General features: G+C 44.2%; 1 protein-coding gene and 1 pseudogene across 4 annotated transcripts in view; both read left to right on the forward strand.

Moving 5' to 3' along the window:
- Positions 1 to 1,564: 1,564 nt before the first annotated feature.
- On the forward strand, positions 1,565 to 3,111 carry LOC308368730 (granzyme K-like; annotated as a pseudogene). The gene is made up of 5 exons: positions 1,565 to 1,643; positions 1,744 to 1,888; positions 2,222 to 2,371; positions 2,516 to 2,786; positions 2,932 to 3,111. The product of its transcript is annotated as a granzyme K-like (transcript).
- Positions 3,112 to 8,620: 5,509 nt separating this feature from the next.
- rai14 (retinoic acid induced 14) overlaps positions 8,621 to 23,332 on the forward strand; it is a 45,599-nt gene continuing 30,887 nt past the window's right edge. For 2 of the 3 annotated variants that reach the window (XM_080842404.1, XM_080842406.1), the window contains exons 1-2: positions 8,621 to 8,880; positions 9,653 to 9,723. In XM_080842404.1, coding sequence (XP_080698530.1) covers positions 9,688 to 9,723 — 36 coding nt within the window. In that variant the 5' untranslated portion in view covers positions 8,621 to 8,880; positions 9,653 to 9,687. The remainder of the gene's footprint in view (positions 8,881 to 9,652; positions 9,724 to 23,332) is intronic. The other variant, XM_080842405.1, reaches the window with a different exon arrangement.

The following is a 23,332-nucleotide window of genomic DNA, read 5'->3' on the forward strand; positions in this document are numbered from 1 at the left end:
TTCTACTGAATCACCATGTTGATTGGTTAGAATTGTGAATGGCTTGTTCCGATCTTGTGATCTGATTCTGATTCTGATCTGATTTAAAGGAGTGTGCATAACTCACACACAAGTCAGGCAGCCAGAGGAATGTGAGGTCAAATTTCAGTGAATTTGAAAAAAAGAATAAGAAACTATAAATAAGTACCGTACCTTTGGTACTGGTTCCAAACACTTCCTGTCACTGAATGACTGAGTCATAAAAGGCAGATCCATCCTACTGAGAGCAGGCAATCTTACTTTAGGGAGACAAGGAGGCAAGGATAAATCTGCAAGCTTGTGAATTCAACTAGCTCCGTCTCAGGTGTAGGCCTACGCTTGACGCCCTCAGATAATTCAATTAGATATGCCCTTACAGGAATAATAAACAATACCCAGGCGGCTGTGTTAATTGCATTAATTGAAAGTAAAATGCATTAAATATTTAAAATTAATCGCAAAAATGTAATTTGGACACCACTAATTCTTCATTCAAATGTAGCATAGTAATTGGCAACAAATGACACTAGTCACGTAGAGAGCAGAGCACTGCTACAAACAGGCCCACCCTTTCAAATGTCAGCGCTTGATGTGTGCAATGTCGGATCACACCTTTTGCAAGAAAGCCTTGCAAAGCAACACACAGGGAGGAAACTAGCCCCTAACCATACCCCTAGTCCCGCCATAATCACTTATTAACTCTTTGGCATGCAACACAACCATGGCGCTGTCTGACTGGGAATGGCACTTGCTAATGGGCGTTTTGTGCCTCTCTCTCATCTACCTCTAGCCTAATGTTATAAGCAGTGACGCTGAGCCTCTTGACCCTGGGCTGCATGAATAATGTTGTTAAGGGGCAGAATATGGGAAACGGGTCTTTAAAGAGGCTGAATGCTTTCCAGCTTGGCCCCAACAAAGCCTGCCTCCTGTACCTCTTGAACTCTCAGCCTTGAGTTGGGTTGAGTGTCGGGGGCAAACACAGTAAAGCACTAGTGTAGCTATGTCAGTTATCGGACAGTTTGTTAGAAATTGGCCATTCTGTTAAACAATCGATATGCTAAGTTTAATAATACATTAACCTTCTAATTCCATGACAATGCAAACGAAGCTGATAACACACACAGGTCGGTATTTAACCCTGTTAAGATATGTTGTTTCTTGGTATGTGTGTGTGTGTTTTTGCACTGCTTTTATGCAAATTATTTATTAGATTTGTGTTGTCCAGAGTTGGACTAAGTGTGCACAGTTGTGACAATTAAAATGTAAAATTATTAAATAAAGCCACTTAAATCACACATCACTGCAAGTATTTTCCATTTCAATTATTTGTTTGAGAATATTGTGCATTCTAGAACGTGCCAGAGTGAGTGCGCTCTATGAGGTGTGTGTGTGTGAGGGGCTTCCCAAACTGTACCCTGGTGAAACCACATCGAAGAGCCAGCAGTGTGAAGAGAGAGGAGGCCATTTCCTGTCCTATGACATGTACCTCCCCCATAACACTTCACACCTTTAGAGTCTGCATAAAGCAGCCCCCACATCTGTTTAGATGTTCTTCATCATGTGTGCTCAGGTGTCTGTGCTGCTCGCTGGCCTCTGGATCCTATGCACTTGGGGTGCACTTGCAGGTAATTGCCTGAACAGTTTTTTTCTGGAAACTTCTTTCTTTCTGTATCTTCACAGTTGTGTAAAAATGTAACTACAACGTCGGGTCATTAAATCGTTCAGATGGAGCTGGAGTCTCCATTGTTGGAGGGAAGGAGATTAAGGCTCACTCCAAACAGTGGATGGCATCTAGGTCGACAGGAAACACGTCTGTGGAGGATTCCTTATTCAGGACCAGTGGGTTCTTACTGCCGCCCACTGTAAAGACGTATGTTCATAGACTGTAAATTGCATTAATATTGCATAGGGGTTTATTTGATTCATGAACAGAAACTGTGTGTGTTTTGTGTGTGTGTGTGTGTGTGTGTTTGTGTGTGCGTGTGCGCGTTTATCAATGTGTGTCTGTGTGTGTGCATGTGTGTTTGTGTGTGTGTGTGTGTGCGCTAACGGTAAAGTGTCCCGTGTAGAACCAGTGCGAAAACCTGTGAATATCTGCATACAAACATACAGCACATACATTTTACATTAGCTAAGAATGTACAGTTCTTTACCTCATGAAGAATTCATACATGAATAACTTGAAAGATGCATCCTATTTCAGATCTGTCTATGCTTGGAAAATGCGACTGTCCTCTTGGGCGCTCACTCTCTGAAGAATGCGAAAAACAAGATTCGGGTGGGAATCAAGAGATGTGAAACCCCCCGTATCTTCGACGTGAAAACCGGAGCTAATGATATCATGTCAATGAAGGTATTCATTATTTAACAGGTCTCATCTTTTTCTAAGGAATCATACTTGATACATGCAATACATTATTTAGAGAATTGATTTCTTGAAAACAAAAAGCAACTCTATTTAGAATTTATCGAAAGGTTGTTGTTGATCTTCTCATAGCTCAAGAACAAGGTCAAGGTCAAGAAGCAGTAGGTGAAACCAGTGAAACTGCCTAAATCGTCCAAAGATGTTCCGCCCTTACACAAAGTGCCAGGTGATTGTATGGGGATACACAGACCCAAAAGTCAAAACGCCCTCTGACGTCCTCCGAAGTGTGGACGTGGCCATCATAGACCGTGATTACTGCAACTGCCTCTACAACCGCAGTCCATTCATCATAGTAGACATGCTCTGTGCAGGCAACAAAAAGCCACTGCATGACTCCTGCACAGTATGTATAAAGTCTTCAAAAGAATCAACAATATCAGGTTATTGACATGAGGTTAAAACAACATATCAACCTTTCTAAAACTCTTGTTTTAAAGTCTCCTGGATGGATGCTTTGTTGATTTTGCTTGAATGTTCATTGTTTCCAGGGAGACTCTGGTGGCCCCCTAGAATGTAAGAAGAATGTTGTTGGCATAGTCTCTGGAGGAGCTGGATGTGGAGACCCCAAGAAACCTGGGGTGTACACTCACCTCTCAAAGAAACACATGTTCTGGATCAATACAATCCTCAAAGGGCAGTCCAACAACACCTTTGGGATCAATGACTGAATTCACATGAAATTGTGTTATGTAAACTTTATTCTCCAGTGACATTGTAGTGGTCTTTGTTGAAGTTTTGGAAAACATAAATGAAATTTTGACAGTGACAGTTGGCAATTCAAAAACATACAGGTATTCTGAGAAAAGATGCATGGCTTGTTTTCTTTATGAGCAAACATACAATTATAGGAAACGTTAAGGGTGATTGTCAAAACAAAATGGCCTTTTCTATTCAACAGATCATGTTTCTATCACTCTTAAAGGCATAGCCCTGGATTCTAATCAAAAGTTGTTGATATTTTAGTTCAAAAGCCAATCAAATTACACCCCTCCCCTCTGTTCTCCTGAATCAACATGTTGATTGGTTGAAACAGTGAATGGCTTGTGCTGAGCTGTTCTTGTGATTGGTTTCCTATTTAAAGGACTGTGCATAACTCACACACCAGACAAACAGCTAGAGGAATGTGAGGAAAATGTCAGCCAATTTGACAGAAAGAATAATGAAATATATTCAAGGACTGTACCTTTAAGACAAGCCCAAATATAAATAAGGTACTATTTGCCTATATTATTTCCTAACACAAAGTCACCACCAGTAGTGTTGTAGTATTGTACTGTATGTATATTTCTCAAATGTTTTCTAAAATGTTTTCTAAAATGTATCTTGTGCAAACTACTGCAAAGGTGCGTAATGCTGAAGTCAATAATCAATTTTTTTTCCAGAACGTTAATTTAACTGGCTTTCTCGCTGTTCCATTCAATCAATAGAAAAACAAACTTAGGCTCTCGATGCACTTGTGAGGCTAAATAATCTTATCCAACTTTTACCATAAGGCTTATTGGAAAAAAGATAAAAGTCTATTATTTTGTCACAGATGTGGTTTTATGTTTTTAAATATGATTCAATATGAAAAGGTTTGTCTTTACCGGCTGTCTCGCTGTTCCATTCAATCAATAGAAAACAAACTTAGGCTCTCCATTCACTTGTGATGCTAAATAATCTTATCGAACTTTCACCATAAGGCTTATTGGAAAAAAGATAAAAGTATAGTATTTTTGTCACAGATGTGGTTTTATGTTATGAAATATCATTCAATATGAAAAGGTCACACATAAATGAAAGGAAAGCAAGTGACATTACAGAGGCTTTACTAGAAATATTATTTCTGGAAAATAGAAAATAATTGTGAATATGAGGCTGGCAGCAATATACTTTTTAGTCGTAACATTACATAGTACTGCCAGATACTGAAAGAAGAACCATGTCAATGAAAGGCTTTGTGTAGTATCTGTAAATTACCAGTGACACAAAGTATGGACAGCAGAAACTCGAAATCAAAATCAAAATTAACCAGTAGCTCCTACCACATTCGGGCTTGATGCCCATGTAGGCAAGGCAAGGCAAGGCAAAGGCAAGGCAAGGCAAATTTATTTATAGAGCACATTTCGTACATTATGCAATTCAATGTGCTTTACATAAACAAACAGTAATAACATTTAAATTGAAACACAGTAAAAGAAACTTAAATAAAAATAAAAAATAAAATAAAAATAATTATGAAAATAAATAAATAAATAAAACATTAAAATCAATAAATTGCAGGTAAGAGACATTATGATTAGCAGCACTAAGAAGCAGCATACCGTAATAAATAGAGAATTTCACATATAGGCTATGTAGGACATAGGTTTGATTCCAGCATGATGTCATTTCTCCTGTCCACTCCCCACCTCGTCTCCCTCTCATTTCCTGTCCCACTCTTCACTAAAACTATCGATTAAAGGCCAAAAAAAAACTAAAATGAATGAGTGGCTAGCACTCCTCATTATCATCTCTGCTGTGGTTCACCGTATAGAAGGGTGTGAACCCTACAATCCCATTGGCTGCTGTGATTCACTGTATAGAATGGTGTGAACCCTACAATCCCATTGGCTGCTGTGATTCACCGTATAGAAGGGTGTGAACCCTACAATCCCATTGGCTGCTGTGATTCACCGTATAGAAGGGTGTGAACCCTACAATCCCATTGGCTGCTGTGATTCACCGTATAGAAGGGTGTGAACCCTACAATCCCATTGGCTGCTGTGATTCACCGTATAGAATGATGTGAACCCTACAATCCCATTGGCTTTCCTACAGGCGGTATAGGCGGTCGCCCTATAGGGCGCCACTCAGAGGGGGGCGCCAAAACCTGCGGCCAGCAAAAACAAAAGAAAAGAATTGAGGTTTTTTTGCGCCCCCTACTATATCCTCAACCAATATTTTTACATTAAAAAAATAAAACTAACATTAGGGTAAAATCGAAAACGGAAGGGGTACGTTCTTCCTTGGTGTTGTCAGAACATGCTAGCACAGTGAGTCGTTTGGTTAGAGTGTGTGTGTGTGTTCAAGAAACTTCGAAGAACAAAATAATGAAGAGGCTAAAGCCATCTGTGGCGCAATTTAAGAAGAAAAACGTGCCAAGGACAAATCCTTAAATCCTGTTCCTAGCCTAGAATGAATTCCAGATAAGAAAACGTTAATGAATGCGTGAATTGCCCCGGGTACTTTAGTGGAGTTAAGAAGAAAAGATGTACCTTATCATTGAAAGTTTTCCTATAGAAGGGTGTGAACCCTACACTCCCATTGGCTGCAAGGCCAGAGAAACAGAGCTGAGGCTTGAGCCAGCGCCCCGCGCTGGTGGGAGTGCACCTTCAGCCACCAATGTAAACTTACAAAATATTTCATTTTGGTAAATTATTTAGAATTAAAATAACATTAAAATGAAGAGAAATTAAGTCGGAAGACGTGGAAACGTCCTGAAACAGCTGGAAACAGCAAGTTTTTTTTATGGAATATCTACTGAGGCGTACAAAGAACCATTCCGGCAAAACATTCACAAACAAAAACATTTCCAAGAAGTAGAATGCATCTCACAGTGTGAACTACCCCCTTCTTAGAGCAGTGCAAAATGGCTCTATCAAGACCAGAAGGAGAAGTGAAAGGCCCAGGTGTAAATCTTTGCAGGAGGATAAAAGCCCATCACTCTGTCTCTTCCAGTTTGAGAAATAGATGCCTCAAACAATCTCAGCTGGCAGCTTTATTGAACAGACCTGCAGAGCAACAGTCTTGTCATTAGTAGTACAGAGGCAACACTGGCCTTCTGGCGTTACAGGCAGGGTTTGAAAGATAACGGAGAATAATTTAAAATACGATGGCCAAAACAACACAGACACTGGGCGGAGGGTGATTGGAAAATGTATTAAAGGCAGACACATTTAGATGTGAGGTGTTGTGATCACAAAGAACTACATTTATATGGCACAAAACAAATGAAAAGATGCTGGAGGAGTGCCTGACAACCGGACTGTCAAAAATCTGCAAATTGCTGCAACTGTGGAAGGTACAAAACAAATTCTGCTTATTAAAACGTATTGGAATGATAATAAAATATGAGAGACAATGGAAAACATGACATTTTCTGAGTAAGTATACTGCTTTTGGAATGTCAGTATACTGTATATCATGACAACAACGCCACTTTCATTTGTTTACATGATAAAAAAAACCTGTTTGAAACTCATCATTCAGATGGTATGCAAAATACTGTTTTCTCTTTGGCACAGTGTAATGCTAAGCAGAAGTTAGTAGGGATAGGCGCGCTCTACTTCAAAAAATATATATAAATGCGTTTTCGGGTGCGAGTAAAAGAATGTTAACTATTAGTAGAATAAAAACCGCACTCTCAAACTTTTCTCTTTAGAAATAAGACCAGTTTATTTTCGTACAGACGCGTTTCGGCCTATCACACACTGACGATGGCGTAAGGCCGAAACGCGTCTGTACGAAAATAAACTGGTCTTATTTCTAAAGAGAAAAGCTTGAGAGTGCGGTTTTTATTCTACTAATGCTAAGCAGAACCACTGACTGGTGAATCATATCAGGGAGGTGAAAAAAGTGCTGTTTGAGATGTGAGCCCATTGGTACTGGCTCCAAAACACTTCCTGTCACTGAATGACTGAGTCATAAAAGGCAGATCCATCCCACTGAGAGCAGGCAACCTGCTTCAGGGAGACAAGGAGGCTGAATTGGATGAGGACAGCGTGATGCCAACTCCCATCCTCTGCCATAGCGGATACTTGTCTTTCAAACCAGAGAGGCGCCTTCCTTTTTAAGCATCGAGACAGAAGCCTCTTTCAGACACTGCAAATGTCTGTCCAAATCTCTCAGAAAATACAGCCTCTTCCAAGAAAGCCTATTTTCGGGCTCGGGGCCAAGATGATCTCCAGACCCTCCACCCACGCTCGGATCGCTAGTGCCTTGGGCCAGTGGTCATGTACCCTTTGGCAGCGGTGCAGATGGGAATTTTGAACTGGGGGGGGCGCTACATTTTTTTAAATGTTATTTACTGATGATTGTCGCCTTACATAGGTAGAGTGGTGGGGACGGATCACGGTCACTATGAATCTGGGGGGGGGGACATGTCCCCCCGTCCCCAGTGCTATCTGTGCCCCTGCCCTTTAAACTCCCCTGCCTGCTTAGAGCCCCACATCTCCCCCCGCTTGCAGGGAAGTACTCTTTAGTGATCCGTGTCAAATTAATACACAGAACAGTACTACCATCTACTGGGCAGACCATACACAGGGTTCATTCAGAGACTATTACCTCCTTGTTTTTAAGATTAAAAAAAATACATATATGTGTAATGCATGGTTTAAGCTGTGTTCAATCTTGTGATCAATATCCCATGGCTCAAGGAGGTCTTTACGAGAACTGAGTTAACAAGCACACACTTTCTCACGTAATTAAAAAAATATATATTTCAGTTGGGTAAATCGGTTGAAAAAACTGGGCTAGGCATGTTAGATGACTTCAGCCGTGTCTATTTCACGGCCAGAGTTCCCACCGGCTCTCTTCATAAACCCGCACTGGGGACCCTGAGAAAAACACCATTTCATCCTATTACATCACTACCAGGACGGTGTAGTTATGGGCATTGCGATTATTTTCTGTGGTCCCGCGGCCGCGTAGTTGAGGCAACCATCTTGAGTCCCGTGGATTTCTAGGGTTAGGGTTTCTCTCAAGTCCCCCTAACTCAATACAATTCAAACTACCGCAAACTACCTTTACATATAAAAAGACGTATCAGGTAGCCTGAACTGTTTTCATACAAGTTGCAATATATTAGCAAGAAATCATTTGGCCTGATCGTGTGATTTCCGTTGTCTAGTTCACGGCGCAGTGCTTGCATCCTCGCATAATTATAGTGTACATCGAACTTTATTGACGGGCCAAACAACAAATCATAGCAGTAACTGTACAATTCAAGCCGCTTGCTTGCTAAGACAGCTAACCCGAATATTGACAGGTGTTACCATCGGACAAATACGCTATATGTCTCACTCGAGAAAAAGTTGGGAATCACGACAGTACGAATCGGCATAGGCTACTGTACACCGGGAACGGTGTAACATTACAGCCAGTCACGAGGACACTAGGGAGATGACGTCACGACTTACCGGGGGAACAATCGGAGGGAGAGAGCGCCACTGAGCAGGGTGCAGGCACAGGCAGCCAGGCCACCTCAATGGACTCACTGGTAGCTAATGCATTTAGCTAGCATAGTCCAGCCTCACGGATCTGCCTGTTGTGTCCAGCGTTGCACATAATTTACCGTTTCCCGATGCATGTAGACATTTGTGCTGAATTAAATGCCGCGTAGACTAGTCAGTAAGCGCTGAAAACTCTCATCTGCACCAAATCGCTCAACTCTGTGTCGCAGAACTTTTGTTAAGTAGGTAAGTGTTCAGAACCTGGAAAACACTTTCCCCAGCATGATTCTTACCACTTTTGTATTACTGAAAGGTTTCCGGTAGCTGCAACAAAGTTCTGTTCATTGTGCTGAGGATACGTGAAGGAATGTGATCCTGTTTCACTTGTTTCTTCAGTTGTTCTTTTGCATTAATATAGATACTTTGTTCTTGGGTGAATGAATCGCTGGTTTTGACAAGAGCCACGAATATACAAACGTATTCGCTCGCATCATTGCATCATGTTGAAGCGCTAATTCATAAAAAAATGTTTTTAAAAAAAAACTTGGGTTCCAACTGCCTTTCTTTACCATGGACAGGTCGTTTTATGGATAGGCCTATCAATGTTTCTGCTGTGTGTGTATGTGTAGATTGAATACATTATGTGTGCCCTGCGGGTTACCGTATTGCTTTCCACCACATTTTAAAGAGCACTCTTGTAAAAAATCATCTCGGCGCTTTCTCACTGTGGGACTTTGAATATTGACTGAGTTAGTTTGTAAACTGGCAACTCGACCCCAGGCACGCTTGCCACAAATGACGAACAGACTCGGTGTGCCTGTTAAAGCCAGAGCCTCTGATTCCTCTTCTGAAGCGCCCTGGTGAGCTTACAGTGTGTATTTTAGTTCCTGTTTAGTTTCCAGTGAGCGACCTTCACTTGTAGCAAGACAGCGAATGGTATGGGGATGTGTATTTTCCAGCAGACACAATGTGTAACCAACTTGTTTTGAACCTTACATGTTGTATTTTTGCCATGCAGATCATCTGGGCTGTCTCAAAACTGAATGGAATAACATGAAAAGCCTAAAAGCAAAGTTCAGGAAAAGTGATGTGAGTAACAGTTTTCTCTTTAATATGCTATTTGTGAGCTTATGATCTGACCTTTGCTTCATGTCTAAGTGGCAGTCACCTAACCAGAGCGGTACAGTGTTAAGCAAAGTCACAGTGAATTGAAATGGCTTTCTGTGATTCAGTATGATTCATTCGTCAAGAAAAAAAATCCTCCACCCAGCTCATTTTATCCAGATAGTAGATGTCATGGACTACATCCTGTGAGTCATCTCAGCTACGCATCCATTGAACCAGTGATCACAAAATGAACAATGCCTTGCTTTGGGAGCAACCTTTTTTTAAACTCGGAAAAAAACCTCCCAGTCCTTGTGTTCAAGATAAAAGTGAAACTCGTAGAAACACTGCGCTAGTGGTTTCCTGTTAGATGGAGTGTCTTCCCATTTGTTCTTGGGAGCTGTCACCAGGAAGAGAAATTCCAGGGGTAGTGGTTGGATTCCTCTGAGTTTGACTCATCAGGCAATTACTATGACCATAATGGAGCCCCAGCAATCCTGAGGAGGAGAATGTGGTTTTTATACGACGGGACTTAAAATCTTTTGACTCTGTGATAGAAATGTTCTTAAAAGGTAATGCTCTGTTACTCTGAGGCTTCCTACTCAAACGTTAATTTGAGTGACCAATCTACAAATATGTCATAGTGTAGGTAAACAACCAATAAGGTACCTTGGGAATATGGCCTCTTGGTTTTTATCCATGTCAAACATAGAGGCAATTCATGACTCGCAAAGCTGTGGGTTTTCATTGGTCTTGATGAGGTTGTGAATCACTGTAAGTTTTTGCACGTTTCAAGTGTTGCCCTGAAATAATATGCCACTTCCTTGTGCAGAGCACGCTCATGATTGCCAAGAATAATTTTCCATCTGAATGATGGTGGTTGGGGCATTTTCATTGTTGAAAATTGTAACAGAAAATGGTAAATCAGGGGTTTTTAATGCAGTATAGCCCATTTGCTGTAGTCTGGCCACTGGGCGTGAAATAGTGGGCTTATTTCAATGGTTGCCTGGAAACAGTTTTTAGTCAGCACAGTTTCAAAGTACTTCCACCCACATAGCTCTGGTCTTTTACTTCTGCACTTGCATTACAAAATATCTGGGATCTTACATGCCCCTTTGCTGTCATGTGATGTGTTTAATGTTTTAAATGCAGTGTACAGTGAAAAATTGCAGATATCTTGAACTGGATTTACAGAATGTTACAGAGTGTTGTGATTGTTAAAGCTCAGCAAAATATACAGTACATATCAGATATCAAATGTACATGTTTAACACCCTTTGTGTTATCTGTACCACAGCTGTCTTACTGTAATGATTCCCATGCCCTGGGTCTGATCGTTCTTTGGCATTCTATAATAATCAGAGATTTGATTTGGCTAAAGTTATTGCCGGTAAGACCACAAGGCATGAGCCAAGTGTACTGTGCCCTGCCAGCCGCCCTTTAACAGCGCCATAAGAGTCTAGGGGAAGAAAGGTATCCTTCTGATTCTATTTAAGGCTCTGTGTGTCAGCCTTAATTGCACTGGAATCTCTTTCAGGGCCAGGGTTTCATTCTTCGGGGCAAAACATGGGACCTGGAACGCCAAAATAAATAGCTTCTTTTGAGAAGTCATCTAATGGCCAAAGAATTCCCAGATGAAACATATCTCAGGGGCATGAGGGATCCAACACAGCCTGTGTAAACCACAAGCTCAGGAACCTTGTAGTGTGTCAAAAATGTTTTGTTATGAGACACTTTTTTTTTTTGTTCTCATTGTGCGGTCACACTAGTTCATCCCTTCCCTTGAAAATATTTAAGCAGACCTTTGTTCAGTCTCACAGACAATTCCATAGGCCTTGCCAGCCCCTAGATGCTGGCCTAGATTGAAAGAAAAAAAATGGTGCATACTAAGTAGGCGATTGCAGGAACAATTTGGAGCTGTGTGTGTTCCCCACGGAGATGCATGTAATGTGGTTGGCGCTGCCAACCCATGACCCCCTGGTCCGCAACCCGGCAGGTGACCTGTCTGTGTGATGAAGTAGAGGCACATTAAACTGTAATACACATATCAAATATTTATAGGTCCTTGTTGCCCCCTCCCTTGGTTCAAGTTTCTTCTCAATTGTTTTGAAGTTGTTTTAATTTTTTCCTCCTCTCTATCTGTTTTTTTTCCCCCTCTCTTTCATCTGTAATTTCATTATTTGTGAAGGCACTGGGAGAAATCTGTTTGTTTAGCCCGCCTGCCCTCCATTCTCACACACACACACACACACACACATACACACACACTCACACACTCACACACACCTACATCCCACACACAAACATCTCATTTAGCATTGTGTAATTAGAGTGTTTATTAGTGTGAGGGCTGGTTTTGAGCAGAGATTTTTAACAATCAGCAGCGCATAATCAAGGATGCTATTTTTCATTCTACATTCGTATCTTTCTCATGGCCGTCTTTTTCTCATTCTGTGTCACAGCGATTTCATTTTTAATTTTTTAATTTTAATTTTTCTAAATCTTGTCATTATCACAAAGACAAATGGCTTTGCTATTAAACACAAGGATGTAATGGAATGATTTTTGAAGATGTCAAGGCAAAGGGGGGTTTTAGTGATGGGTCTTTAAGTTTTTTGAGCGCTGTCTCTTTGACCTTATAATGCTTCATCATTGTGAACCGTTAAGACAGAAAAGCGGCACCACCATGAATCTCCTAAAGCCAGCCTTGGTGACCATGCCAACTACGTGCCAGGCATTTTAGTCATCTGATGTGGCCTTGTCTGTGTCTCAGTCCAGTTTCCAGCTTCAACAGTTTTGAAGCATTTTAATCAGCGCTTACTAAAGTTGCATGGAGCCAGAGACATCTGCTACATCCTGAGAATGCTTTTATGCAGCGACAGTTGGTACAATCTGCCTAATGTTCTTTACAAAAGAGACGCACAGAGACACACTCATTTCCCTGAGTGTTTTGATAAACTGTCGAATGGCACATTGTGGGTCTTTGGGGAGGAATCGCCCTTTAACTCCACTCAGGCCTTTACGGGCCAAATAAAGAGGATGAAGTCATCATAGGCCTTTTAGGGTAGCGGGGGAGGCCAGACCAACCTGTGATGGTGGGAGGGCACCGCTGTTGTCTCTATGGCGATAAGTAATACTGAATGTTGTGTGTGTGTGCTTTGAAGGCTTGCCACAGTTGCCTCATCAGTCAGATATGGGTGAAGAATGATGCAAACAGTCTCCCTGCTTCTCAGCCTCAGTGCAGAAACACAAGCCTCCTCTCTGCCCTGGCATGTACTACACACATTCACACACACACTCACACACACTCACACACACACACTCACACGCACACGCTCTCACACGCACACGCTCTCACACTCTCACACGCACACACACACACACTCACACACACTCACACACACTCACACACACTCACTCACACACACTCACACACACTCACACTCACTCACACACACTCACACACACATACACACACACACACACTCTCTCCTACATACTAGTACTCGCTCGCATTCAGAGTCGGTTGCTTTCCCCCTCGCAGCCACTCAGTTCCACTCAGTTCCATGGCAGCCCCCTAACCAAGCTCATCTGTTCTGCACAGCAGACAGACTGAAGTCTAATTCTCCCTCTATCTCCCTGCTCTTGATTGACACTTGAGCAGCACCCAGCTCCTCCCCTCCTCCAGGCCTGAGGGGGGACAGACCTTTCGCTCGCTGGGACCATTTATATACACGTTAGAGTGCTCTATACATGGAGTCCGGTCAGAAATAGCTGGCTGTATTGACGGGGACAGCTGTTAATAATTGGACTTTTTCTCTCTGGCTTTGCCAAGGCAGCCAAATGATCACCCATTTACATTTCCAAACATTGCCATCAAGGTATCGAGTGGAGAGAACATATTAAACTGCGGCATACCATACTTGATTGCGCTGGTAAAACCACACCTCTGCCTGCCTGCCCCAACTCTTTGACAACTGGTTGAAAAAGCTTGGAAAGGATTGACCTCCATTAGCATTCTGCGGTTCTATTTTCTCTCTCATCCGTTGACCAATCAGAGCTGTCCAACCAGATTTGAGGCCAGTAGTATTTGAGTTCACAGCCCTGCAAAAATAAAAAAAAAGCTTCAGGTGACCAGTAGCAGAAGGTCTGGCAGCGAGGCAAGAAAGTAGATGGATATGGGAACAACAGGCGCTTGCCATGAGAATTACACTCTGTATGAGTTTGTGAGTGTGTGTGTGTGTCTGTGTGTGTGTCTGTGTGTGTGTCTGTGTGTGTGTCTGTGTGTCTGTGTGTCTGTGTGTCTGTCTGTGTGTGTGTGTGTGTGTGTGTGTGTGTGTGTGTGAGAGAGTGTGTGTGCTGTATTAGCCTACTCCCAGCTGTCTAGCTCAGGGAGATTAACCGAGGCTAGTCTCAGCACTCTGTATGAGTGTGTGTGTGAGTGTGTGTGTGTGTGTGAGTGTGTGTGTGCACCGCTAACCCCCTCTGTTTGGTCCTCCAGACCTAATTCATCTGTCTGCCCTGGATTATATAGCGCTGTGCATCAACGCTGTCAACACAGCTGTCTGGATTGTTCCGTTGTCACGCATTCTCTGTGCCGTGTTGTCTAAACAACGTTAATTTTTTTTCGCCGTGTGTAAATGCAGGGCCTGCCTGGAGTTAGGCGTGTGTTATGTTACTATCGTTGGATTTCACCAGAGGTTCAGAGAGGTGAAGCTGGCGATAACGTAGACATCCTTTCCTCCCAGCGTGAAGTAATGAGAGCACACACACACACACACACACACACACACACACACACACACGCACACGCACAGCACACACACAACACACACACAACACACACACACACACACTTTGTCGGCAGCAGATGGAGGATGAGAGGAGAGATCAACATAGGGTCAACAAAGAGATTGCAAACAACAGAAGTCAACGTTAGATTTCTTACTTTTTAGGATGTCTTTTTTTACTTTATTCATTACTTAGTCGGAGAAGTTGGTCTCTGTGGTAGGTCTTAGAATTTGAAAGTAGTTTTTGTCTGTTTTTTACCCCTGTTCATCACTTCAGCCTTTGTTCTGGTTGGTAATTGAACAATGGACGATTTTACACTAAAAGATTTATTTTGAATGAGGTGATGTCTTGAGTTACAATTATGGGCCGTCCATGCACTGCAACATATTTTGGCCTCAGACCGAAGGGAAGTCTGGAAACTGTAAGCATTCCAAGTTCAATCGTATTTATTAATAGAGCAGGAAAGGCTATTTGCGCTACAGGAAGTGTAGCACGAATGCTATTTTTACAGTGCTGAAGGGTTAAGTCTTCGCCGGCCCCAGAGGAGATTGAAATATGACGAAGTACTCAACATTCCTTGTAAGCAGCAACAAAAAAAGGAAGAAAAAAAAAGAAAGACCAAGAGAGAGAAAAAAGAAATGATGGCGCTGCTTATGTTGTCCTTTCACTAGCCGTACCTCAGCACAGGCTTGATAAATGTCTTCCCAGACTCTGACCTCATCTGAGGGGCTATACAAGGAACGCAAGACTCTCTTCCCTGAACCGCTGTGCTTTGCAATGATTCCCAGCAATGGGCCTCTATCAATTTTTTTTTCTGCCTGAACAAATGCGAGTAAAAAAAAAAAAAAGTCTCTTGCTTCAGGCATAGTCTCAAGGAACTGAGCATGAAACTCATTTGAAAAAGAGTCTGGTTTGGGAGTTATGTTCTGCTTTTTGTTAATGCGGTTAGAGCCCTTAACGATCGCATCTCTAAAAGCAACATGATTTGGTGATGAGACGGCTTTTCTCACGTAGACTCGGATGATTGTTTATTAGTTCTTCTCTCTTTTGAGATCTGAAGTATCTTATAGTTCGGTTTGAACTTCGGAGTATAATGTAAACTGCCAGATTCCTGTTTTTAAACAGTTTAAGCAGTTTCAGCTGTTCTCCAGCAGAAAAGGAGCATTGTGTTCGTGTCTGAGCTCTATTCAGATTTCCTGCATTCGAAATCTTTGGGAATCGAATGAGCTCTGTTCCGGAATTACGGGGGGTCCTCGAGTCCCCTGCCACCCTTGCAAACTCCCAACATGCATCTGTTTTTCGGTGGGGAGCGCAGACACAACTCTCTGTCTGGCCCGCCCAGACAAGACATGGCACCTTCGCAGACAGCTGGTCCCAATCATCCGAATGTTGTCTGAAAGGTCTCGACTGTGGCTCACAAGTTGCTGAATGCATCAAAACGAGTTCTGCAGCTTATACTTAGGATGTGTCACCACACAGTGCCTACCCAGCATAATCATAGGGCTTCTGACGACGGAGAGGATCGAGTGGCTGGGGGGGGGGGCATGGAACAGGACAGGAGGTAGGGGCGGGGGCAGTGGGTCAGATGGAGAATCTGATTTATAAGCCCAGCTGAGGGATGCGGGTGAACCCCAGACACAAGAGCCAAGGCTGCTTTGAGATGCAAGCAGAAGTGGCTTTAGCAGCTGCTGTTCGTCTGGATGGACTGTAAATCTAGACTAAAGTTTTTTTTTTTGCCAGTTCTCTGAAATGGTCCTTTAGGACGTTTTTGTTGCTTTGTGACTGTACAGAGGGCCGGAGGTATTTCACAACAACGGCCTATAGAATTGAATGATTGTGCAGAGTTCCCTTCAGTCTTGGCCAAGAACACTTTTTTGAGCTCTCTCTCTTTCTTCTGTATTTCTCATCATGGGGTTGTGTTTTATCAATATGCTGCGCGGTTTTCAAATCTTAATAAGATTAGCGGGAGCTTAAGACTCTGGTGCACTCTCACCCTGAGGATATGGCATCCCAGTCGGGGGGGCTTCTGTCAGACTGCTGGCATACTCGTCTTCTGCAAGCGATTTAAAAAAAGGAAATATTCACACATTACACCGTGTGATCAGGGAAAGCACTTAAGCCTTTTTGGGAACTTTGTGATGCTCCACCGTGTCATGGGAGAGCCAGCCGCCTAACCTGACTCTTTCTGGGCTGGCAGGTCAAAGTACATCCCTTTCCCAACATTCCCACCTAGAGCTCCTGAAAGTGAGATGCTATTAGCACAAGGCTCAGGAAGCCGATCAGCTGGCCTCTTGGCTGAATGCCTGACTGAACATGATACCAAGAGCAGATCGGAGGGGGTAGAGCGTGGTCGGTGTAGGTGCTGCTGAGGGGGTAGAGCGTGGTCGGTGTAGGTGCTGAGGGGGTAGAGCGTGGTCGGTGTAGGTGCTGCTGAGGGGGTGGAGCGTGGTCGGTGTAGGTGCTGAGGGGGTAGAGCGTGGTCGGTGTAGGTGCTGCTGAGGGGGTAGAGCGTGGTCGGTGTAGGTGCTGAGGGGGTAGAGCGTGGTCGGTGTAGGTGCTGCTGAGGGGGTAGAGCGCGGTCGGTGTAGGTGCTGAGGGGGTAGAGCGCGGTCGGTGTAGGTGCTGAGGGGGTAGAGCGCGGTCGGTGTAGGTGCTGAGGGGGTAGAGCGTGGTCGGTGTAGGTGCTGAGGGGGTAGAGCGTGGTCGGTGTAGGTGCTGAGGGGGTAGAGCGCGGTCGGTGTAGGTGCTGAGGGGGTAGAGCGTGGTCGGTGTAGGTGCTGAGGGGGTAGAGCGTGGTCGGTGTAGGTGCTGAGGGGGTAGAGCGTGGTCGGTGTAGGTGCTGACATATTCGCAAGATCAACAAGTGCCTCCAAAGGCAGCTCCGATACTGTCGATATCAATAGCTGTTTTTAGTATGCTAGTAAAGAGCCCATGCACAAAGATCAGTGATATAGTACGATGTCCCTTTGCTCTGAAAAAGCACAATGTGCTGCACTTCGGGCCGTAAAATCACTCTCACCGCATAGTGCATGACCAGAGCCGAGATCTTTGTCCCCCCCCCCAGCCTCAAATTTCCATTAAAACAAACAAAAAAGAGGGTTTCTGGAGACGGACCCGTTTTAGTGGTCCGCTCCAAAGTATTTCCATCTCTGCCTTCCCTCCCTTTCTCCTTCCCCTCCACTCCATATCTGCCATGTTGAGGAAGACCGGGATCTGATAAGAGCGATGTGTTTACACTGAAGAGTGGGTGTTGGTTGGGTTAAGTGTGTCTCCCTATACCCCCACCCTCTACCACCACCGCCACCACCACCACCACCACCACCACCACCACCACCACCACCAACATTTACTCGGTCCCACACAGAACCCCTCAGGATCATTTTAGCCGTTTCCTGTGGGGGTTGGCGGGGGTGCTAGCCGTGACAACAACAGAGATCTCTTGTCTAAAAACTGTGTGGGGTTTCACTGCCGCCAGTGACTGATGTATACACACTGGTAATGATTAATCCATTTTTCCTAACAGGAGAAATACAACCGGAAAGTCGAACCGCTCTGTCCTGTTCAAGCCACGGGTTTACTTACGAACCTGATATCCTCACCGCTCAAACTCGTTAAGTCAGTGGCAGGTTTTTTTCCCACCAGCTGAAGGATATGGATGGCGCCGTATGTAGGCAGAACGGCAGGTTTTTTTTAGTTGTGAACACGCTTCAACAGGGAGACATTAGTGCTTGTTCCGTCACGCATTTACTTGTTCTCTCATGGAAATGAGCCCTAGTGACTATTTTATGGCAGAGATAGTGACACACACAAACTCTGAATTTTATCTCTGCATTTTACCCATCCAGGGTAGTGATACACACAGTGAAGCACACTAACCCGGAGCAGTGAGCTTCCTTATCCACATATCTCTGCTGCATTTTGCAGTTGGCACGCTTGATCCTCCATAAAGCCTTAAGCGAATTTGACAGTTTCAACATCCGATGTTTTGCCACACAATCTGTCATGCCGACCTGTGGAAAGTGCAGCCATGTAGCGGCTAGGGCTGACCTCTCTGATCCAGTCCATACGATGTTGATGCCTTTTAGGAGGTCATCCCATCCCAAGCACAGGATTAGTTGCTGCTCCACATTTTTTATTGAGTGCCAATCCGTGGTGCGGTGCGGTGTAGCAGGAAGTTGGCCGCGGGCCCCACGCCATCTGAAATTCACAGCTCTCTGTATGACGGCATATTCAGGCGGCAAACATTGTTTTTTTTTAATTTATTTTTTAAAACATTTTTTTAAAGTGATTTTCCTCACAGGGGTAACAATCTAAATCTAAACAGTAACACGCTGAGGGGATGATGGGCACCCTCCTACACACACACACACACACACACACACACACACACACACACCATCACTCACACACACACTATCACACAACTCTCGCCTTAGCACCGAGTCAGACAGAAGGGAGCCGATAGGGGTAATTTTTACCCACAGGAGGCTACACTAGTTTTGTAGTCTTTTAAGGGAGGATAATTGGAACGACCCAAAAGCCATCATCTCAGTCGATGCACGCTGTGCTCTGTGTGTCTCAGTGTTTGGAACGCCGATCCATTGATTGCTCGCGGCTGCGAAATTTTAACATCCATTTACAGACAACGAAAGCAGAACACAGTCACTCGAATAATCACAGAGTTTTGCGGGTATCTAGGCGTCCCTGTGGCTTTGCGTGATCATTATTCCGCAGAGGCAGAGGCCAGAGGCCAGAGGCAGAGGCAGAGGCAGAGGCAGAGGCAGAGGCAGAGGCAGAGGCAGAGGCAGAGGCAGAGGCAGAGGCAGAGGCAGAGGCAGACTTACTACTTAAGCAGAAAGTAAACAAGTCAGGCTGTCGTGCTGCGGCAGGCAAAACTACAGAATGCAGTTATATGCCTATGGACCCTGGTATGGAAATGGCATGGAGGCGATTCTCCATATTAAAAGTAATTTAAGCTGTTATTTTAAGGTTAAACTGCTTATCCTAACCCTAATCCTGAAGTATAATTGTTGCATAATGGGGCTTTAATGGCAGAAAAAGTGCTGTGAAACTCGACCTAACTGTGGAGCAATAATACAACTACAGTAAGAGCGAGATGATAATAATACAAAAAAAAACCTTGTCGTTCTTTAAACATGGCCTCCTCAAAAGACCATCCGGGGGCGAAGCAAAACAAACAGTCCTGGGATCTGCATTTATTTTAATTAGGAAGTTTCCCGCCATGTTCACTTCTTTGAAACCCCTATACTCCTTGGTGAGTGACAGGGAAGGATCAAGAGAGGTCGGGTTCATTTTATTCACTCTTTTTTTTTTTCGGACATGGCCTGAATTATGTATGAGCCGACCAAAACTTACTGGAGTTGGAGTTCACAGCTTTACACAATGTACTGACCTTTGCCACACCAGTGCAAATGAGAAGTAGCTTCTTTTTTTCTTCTTCTTTTTTAAAAAAAATGTTTATTTTTGGGCTTTATGGTCTTTAATCGATAGTTGAAGTGAAGACTGGGACAGGAAATGAGAGGGAGAAGAGGTGGGGAGTGGACAGGAGAAATTACATCAGGCCGGAATCGAACCTGTGTCCTCCATTGGCATCAAGCTTAAATGTGGTCGGGGCTACTGGTTGCGCCACAGTGCCCCCCGAGAAGTAGCCTCTTCTTCATCAGTGGGATGCACTGCTTGGCCATCATGGTCAATCAAGAAGTGTCCCTTCCTGGGAAGAGAGGGGCTTTTAGATTTGAATTCTAAAATGTGTGCAAGCAGTCCAAATTCACACAACTCCTGCCAAGCAAACATTTACTCATGGGGTACTAATCGCCACCATGTGTTTTTTATCACCCGAGGCATAGTTCTTCTTAAGTCTTTGGTGTTCTCTGTTTAGCATAATATGCATAGACGGATGGGTTCAAAAGAAATGCTTACCATGGGCTTAGCAGAGAGCATTTAAGGTAACAAACTCAGGGATTAGGATATTTATTCTCTTCTTTTCCCCCCCACTATTTCTTTAACTAGTTCTTGAAAACTTCCGTACGGCTTGTATGTTTTGTCCTCAGAGAGAAATCGTTGCGTAGTTATTTATTTAATGTTTTATAGCTTTATTATATATGTGGTGTATACATGTGTCTTCTGAAGCTGACAGAGACATTATTAGCCACTCGAGGCATAGCCTATGTCTCAAGTGACAGGCTGACTTTTTTTTTTTTTTTTTTTACTGTACTTTGCAGTTGCAAGTTGCAGTCACACTTCTCTTTATTCGTATTTTTATTCTTTCCCTTCCTTTCTTCTGGCTCTTAATTGGCTGGAATCATTGCTCTTTCACTTTTGTATGTCATCATTTCTGACTTGCCTCTTGGTATATCATTTATTTACCCGGCTGGTGTTGGTATGGATTCTTTATATTAATTGCTTTCATTTTCTCATGTCCTCTGTTACCCAAGTGCCTCTCCTTGATGCTTAATGAGCTGTATGTTTAAGCTCTTGGTCTTACTGGATAATTGGAAAGCTCTTGATTTAGCTAATTGACTCAGTTGTGTGTAGGGAAGGCTTTATATTAAAGCAGGGACAGATCTAAATTATGCAGGGTCTGTGGGTCCACAGGCGCACTGAAGGGGAAAACTCCCCAGACGAGCCCTCATGTTTTGAGTTTTCCGAGCGTCGGGTTCTTAAGGATAGTAGTTCAGGCCACTGAAATAGCACCAGGTTTTCCGAGGTGGGTCCCTGATGCTGTCTCCGGTTGCGGTGCATTCCCAAAATGGTGACAGACTTCAGCTGTGACCCTTTTGTCGGCTGACCTCTGCGGTCTGCTTATGGCTCGACCCTCGTGGGTGCCAGTGAGAGGTAAACAATATCCTCCCAGGGCTTATAGCCATCAGGCTCGCTCCCCTCACCCTTATCTACCGCATTTAAGTGCGTGTGTGTGTGTGTGTGTGTGACTGTGTGTGTGTGTGTGTGTGTGTGTGTGTGTCTGTGTGTGTATGTGTGTATGTGCGTGTGTCTGTGTGTGAGTCTGTGTGTGTATGTATGTGTGTGTGACTGTGTGTGTCTGTGTCTCGATCCCCCCAGCCTTATCTTCGGCATTTAAGCACACTTGAGTGTGTGTGTGCACATGAGGCTGTTTGGGTTAAAAATATCCATTCTCAAGTGTGTGTGTGCGTGTGTGTGTGTGTGTGCGTGTGCGTGTGCGTGTGCGTGTGCGTGTGCGTGTGTGTGCGTGTGTGTGCGTGTGTGTGCGTGTGTGTGCGTGTGTGTGTGTGTGTGTGTGTGTTAGGCACGATCTCCCCACCCTTATCTTCGGCATTTAAGCACACTTGAGTGTGTGTGTGCACATGAGGCTGTTTGGGTTAAAAATATCCATTCTCAAGTGTGTGTGTGTGTGTGTGTGTGTGTATTGCTCTACGTGCCAGACTGTTTGTGTGTTTAGATGCCATGTTGGCCACAGTGTAAAGACACTGAGTTGTGTTTTGGCAATGAAATAAGTAGCTTTCCCTTGTTTTGTTTTCGCTTGTGTCAACCTGTCTCTGTCCCTTTGCCCTCCTTCTCTTGCCCAACACATCATTATGCTTTACTGGGAGTCAGCCAACACCCACCCCCTGCCATGACCATCCTAAAGCCACCCGCCGTTAGTGCTGCACACTGCAGACAAGCACGTTTGCCCTGGCATGGTGGCACTGAGGGGCGGCGGGAACACAATGACTGACACTTAATCAACCCTGGGGATGAGTGTGTACCACCGTCTTGCTATGCCGGACCTCCCCTGCTGAGACACCCATCCGGCCGCTCCCTCGCTCTCTCGCCCCCTCCCCCTCTGACTGATTGTGTCTCTGCTGGTGTCCCATCCTCCCTAACTTCCACATCACCTTGCACCTTCTCACCCATGAGCGAAGGTCTGATTGCAGCGTCAGGGATTGGAATGAAAAGAAAGTGAAACGTCTTCGTCCCCTAACTTTACTTCACGTCCGAGTAGACAAGAGTGTTTTGTGATAGATGAGGCCGAGTGAGGGACCTATGCCGGGTTGACGATGGGAGAAAGTGAAGTTGCGGTCGAACCCTTTTCGCCTTGGCAGTCAGCGAGGGGTTATTAATGTGGCTATTATCTGGGGAGAATGATCCGCGGCCCGAGTAGAAAAACAACTCCGGCCTGTTTGTTGATCTTGTTCATTCTTCGAGCGTGAAGCACTGTGCCCTCCTGAAATGAAACATTAGCTCGCGCTGAAAGGGTAACAGTGACAACCTCTCCTTTTGAATAGACCGGTTACCTCCAGGGCAGCTGACATTTATCTCACTTTACGGCTTCTTGGCATTAGCGATGATTTTGACATCTCCTCCCACACCGACTAGATTGCTTGCTGTTGTGTCATGCTCAAACATAGGGGGAATCCTGCCACACATTTACCACAGGATTGACGACTAGCTTGTGTTTTCACTTGCCATCATGTACTTGCTTGCTGCCGGTCTGTTCCAGCATGTTCAAATCCTGGTTACCTAACCGTTGTTCTCACATTTACAGATTGTTCTGACCTCTGCTGCTCCGCAGGGCGGTCATATAGTGTTTGTCAGTTTTTGGTCGATGATCTCATATACTTAGACTACTTCTTCTTCCAATCCACATTGAACTTTCTTTGCATGTTTGTACCCCCACATGACTGATAAGGTTTGTGTCCCCTAGGTGGGTGTGTCCCTTTGTGCTAGCGCCCCCTGGAGTAGCGGAGGCTCTTAGCACTTTTTGGGCAATAGCTTGACGACGGTTTCGTCAAACATTCTGAAACTGTTATGGCAAGTTGGCCTC

Source organism: Sprattus sprattus, assembly GCF_963457725.1.
Source record: "Sprattus sprattus genome assembly, chromosome: 7".
In the NCBI taxonomy this organism is placed as follows: Eukaryota; Metazoa; Chordata; class Actinopteri; order Clupeiformes; family Clupeidae; genus Sprattus; species Sprattus sprattus.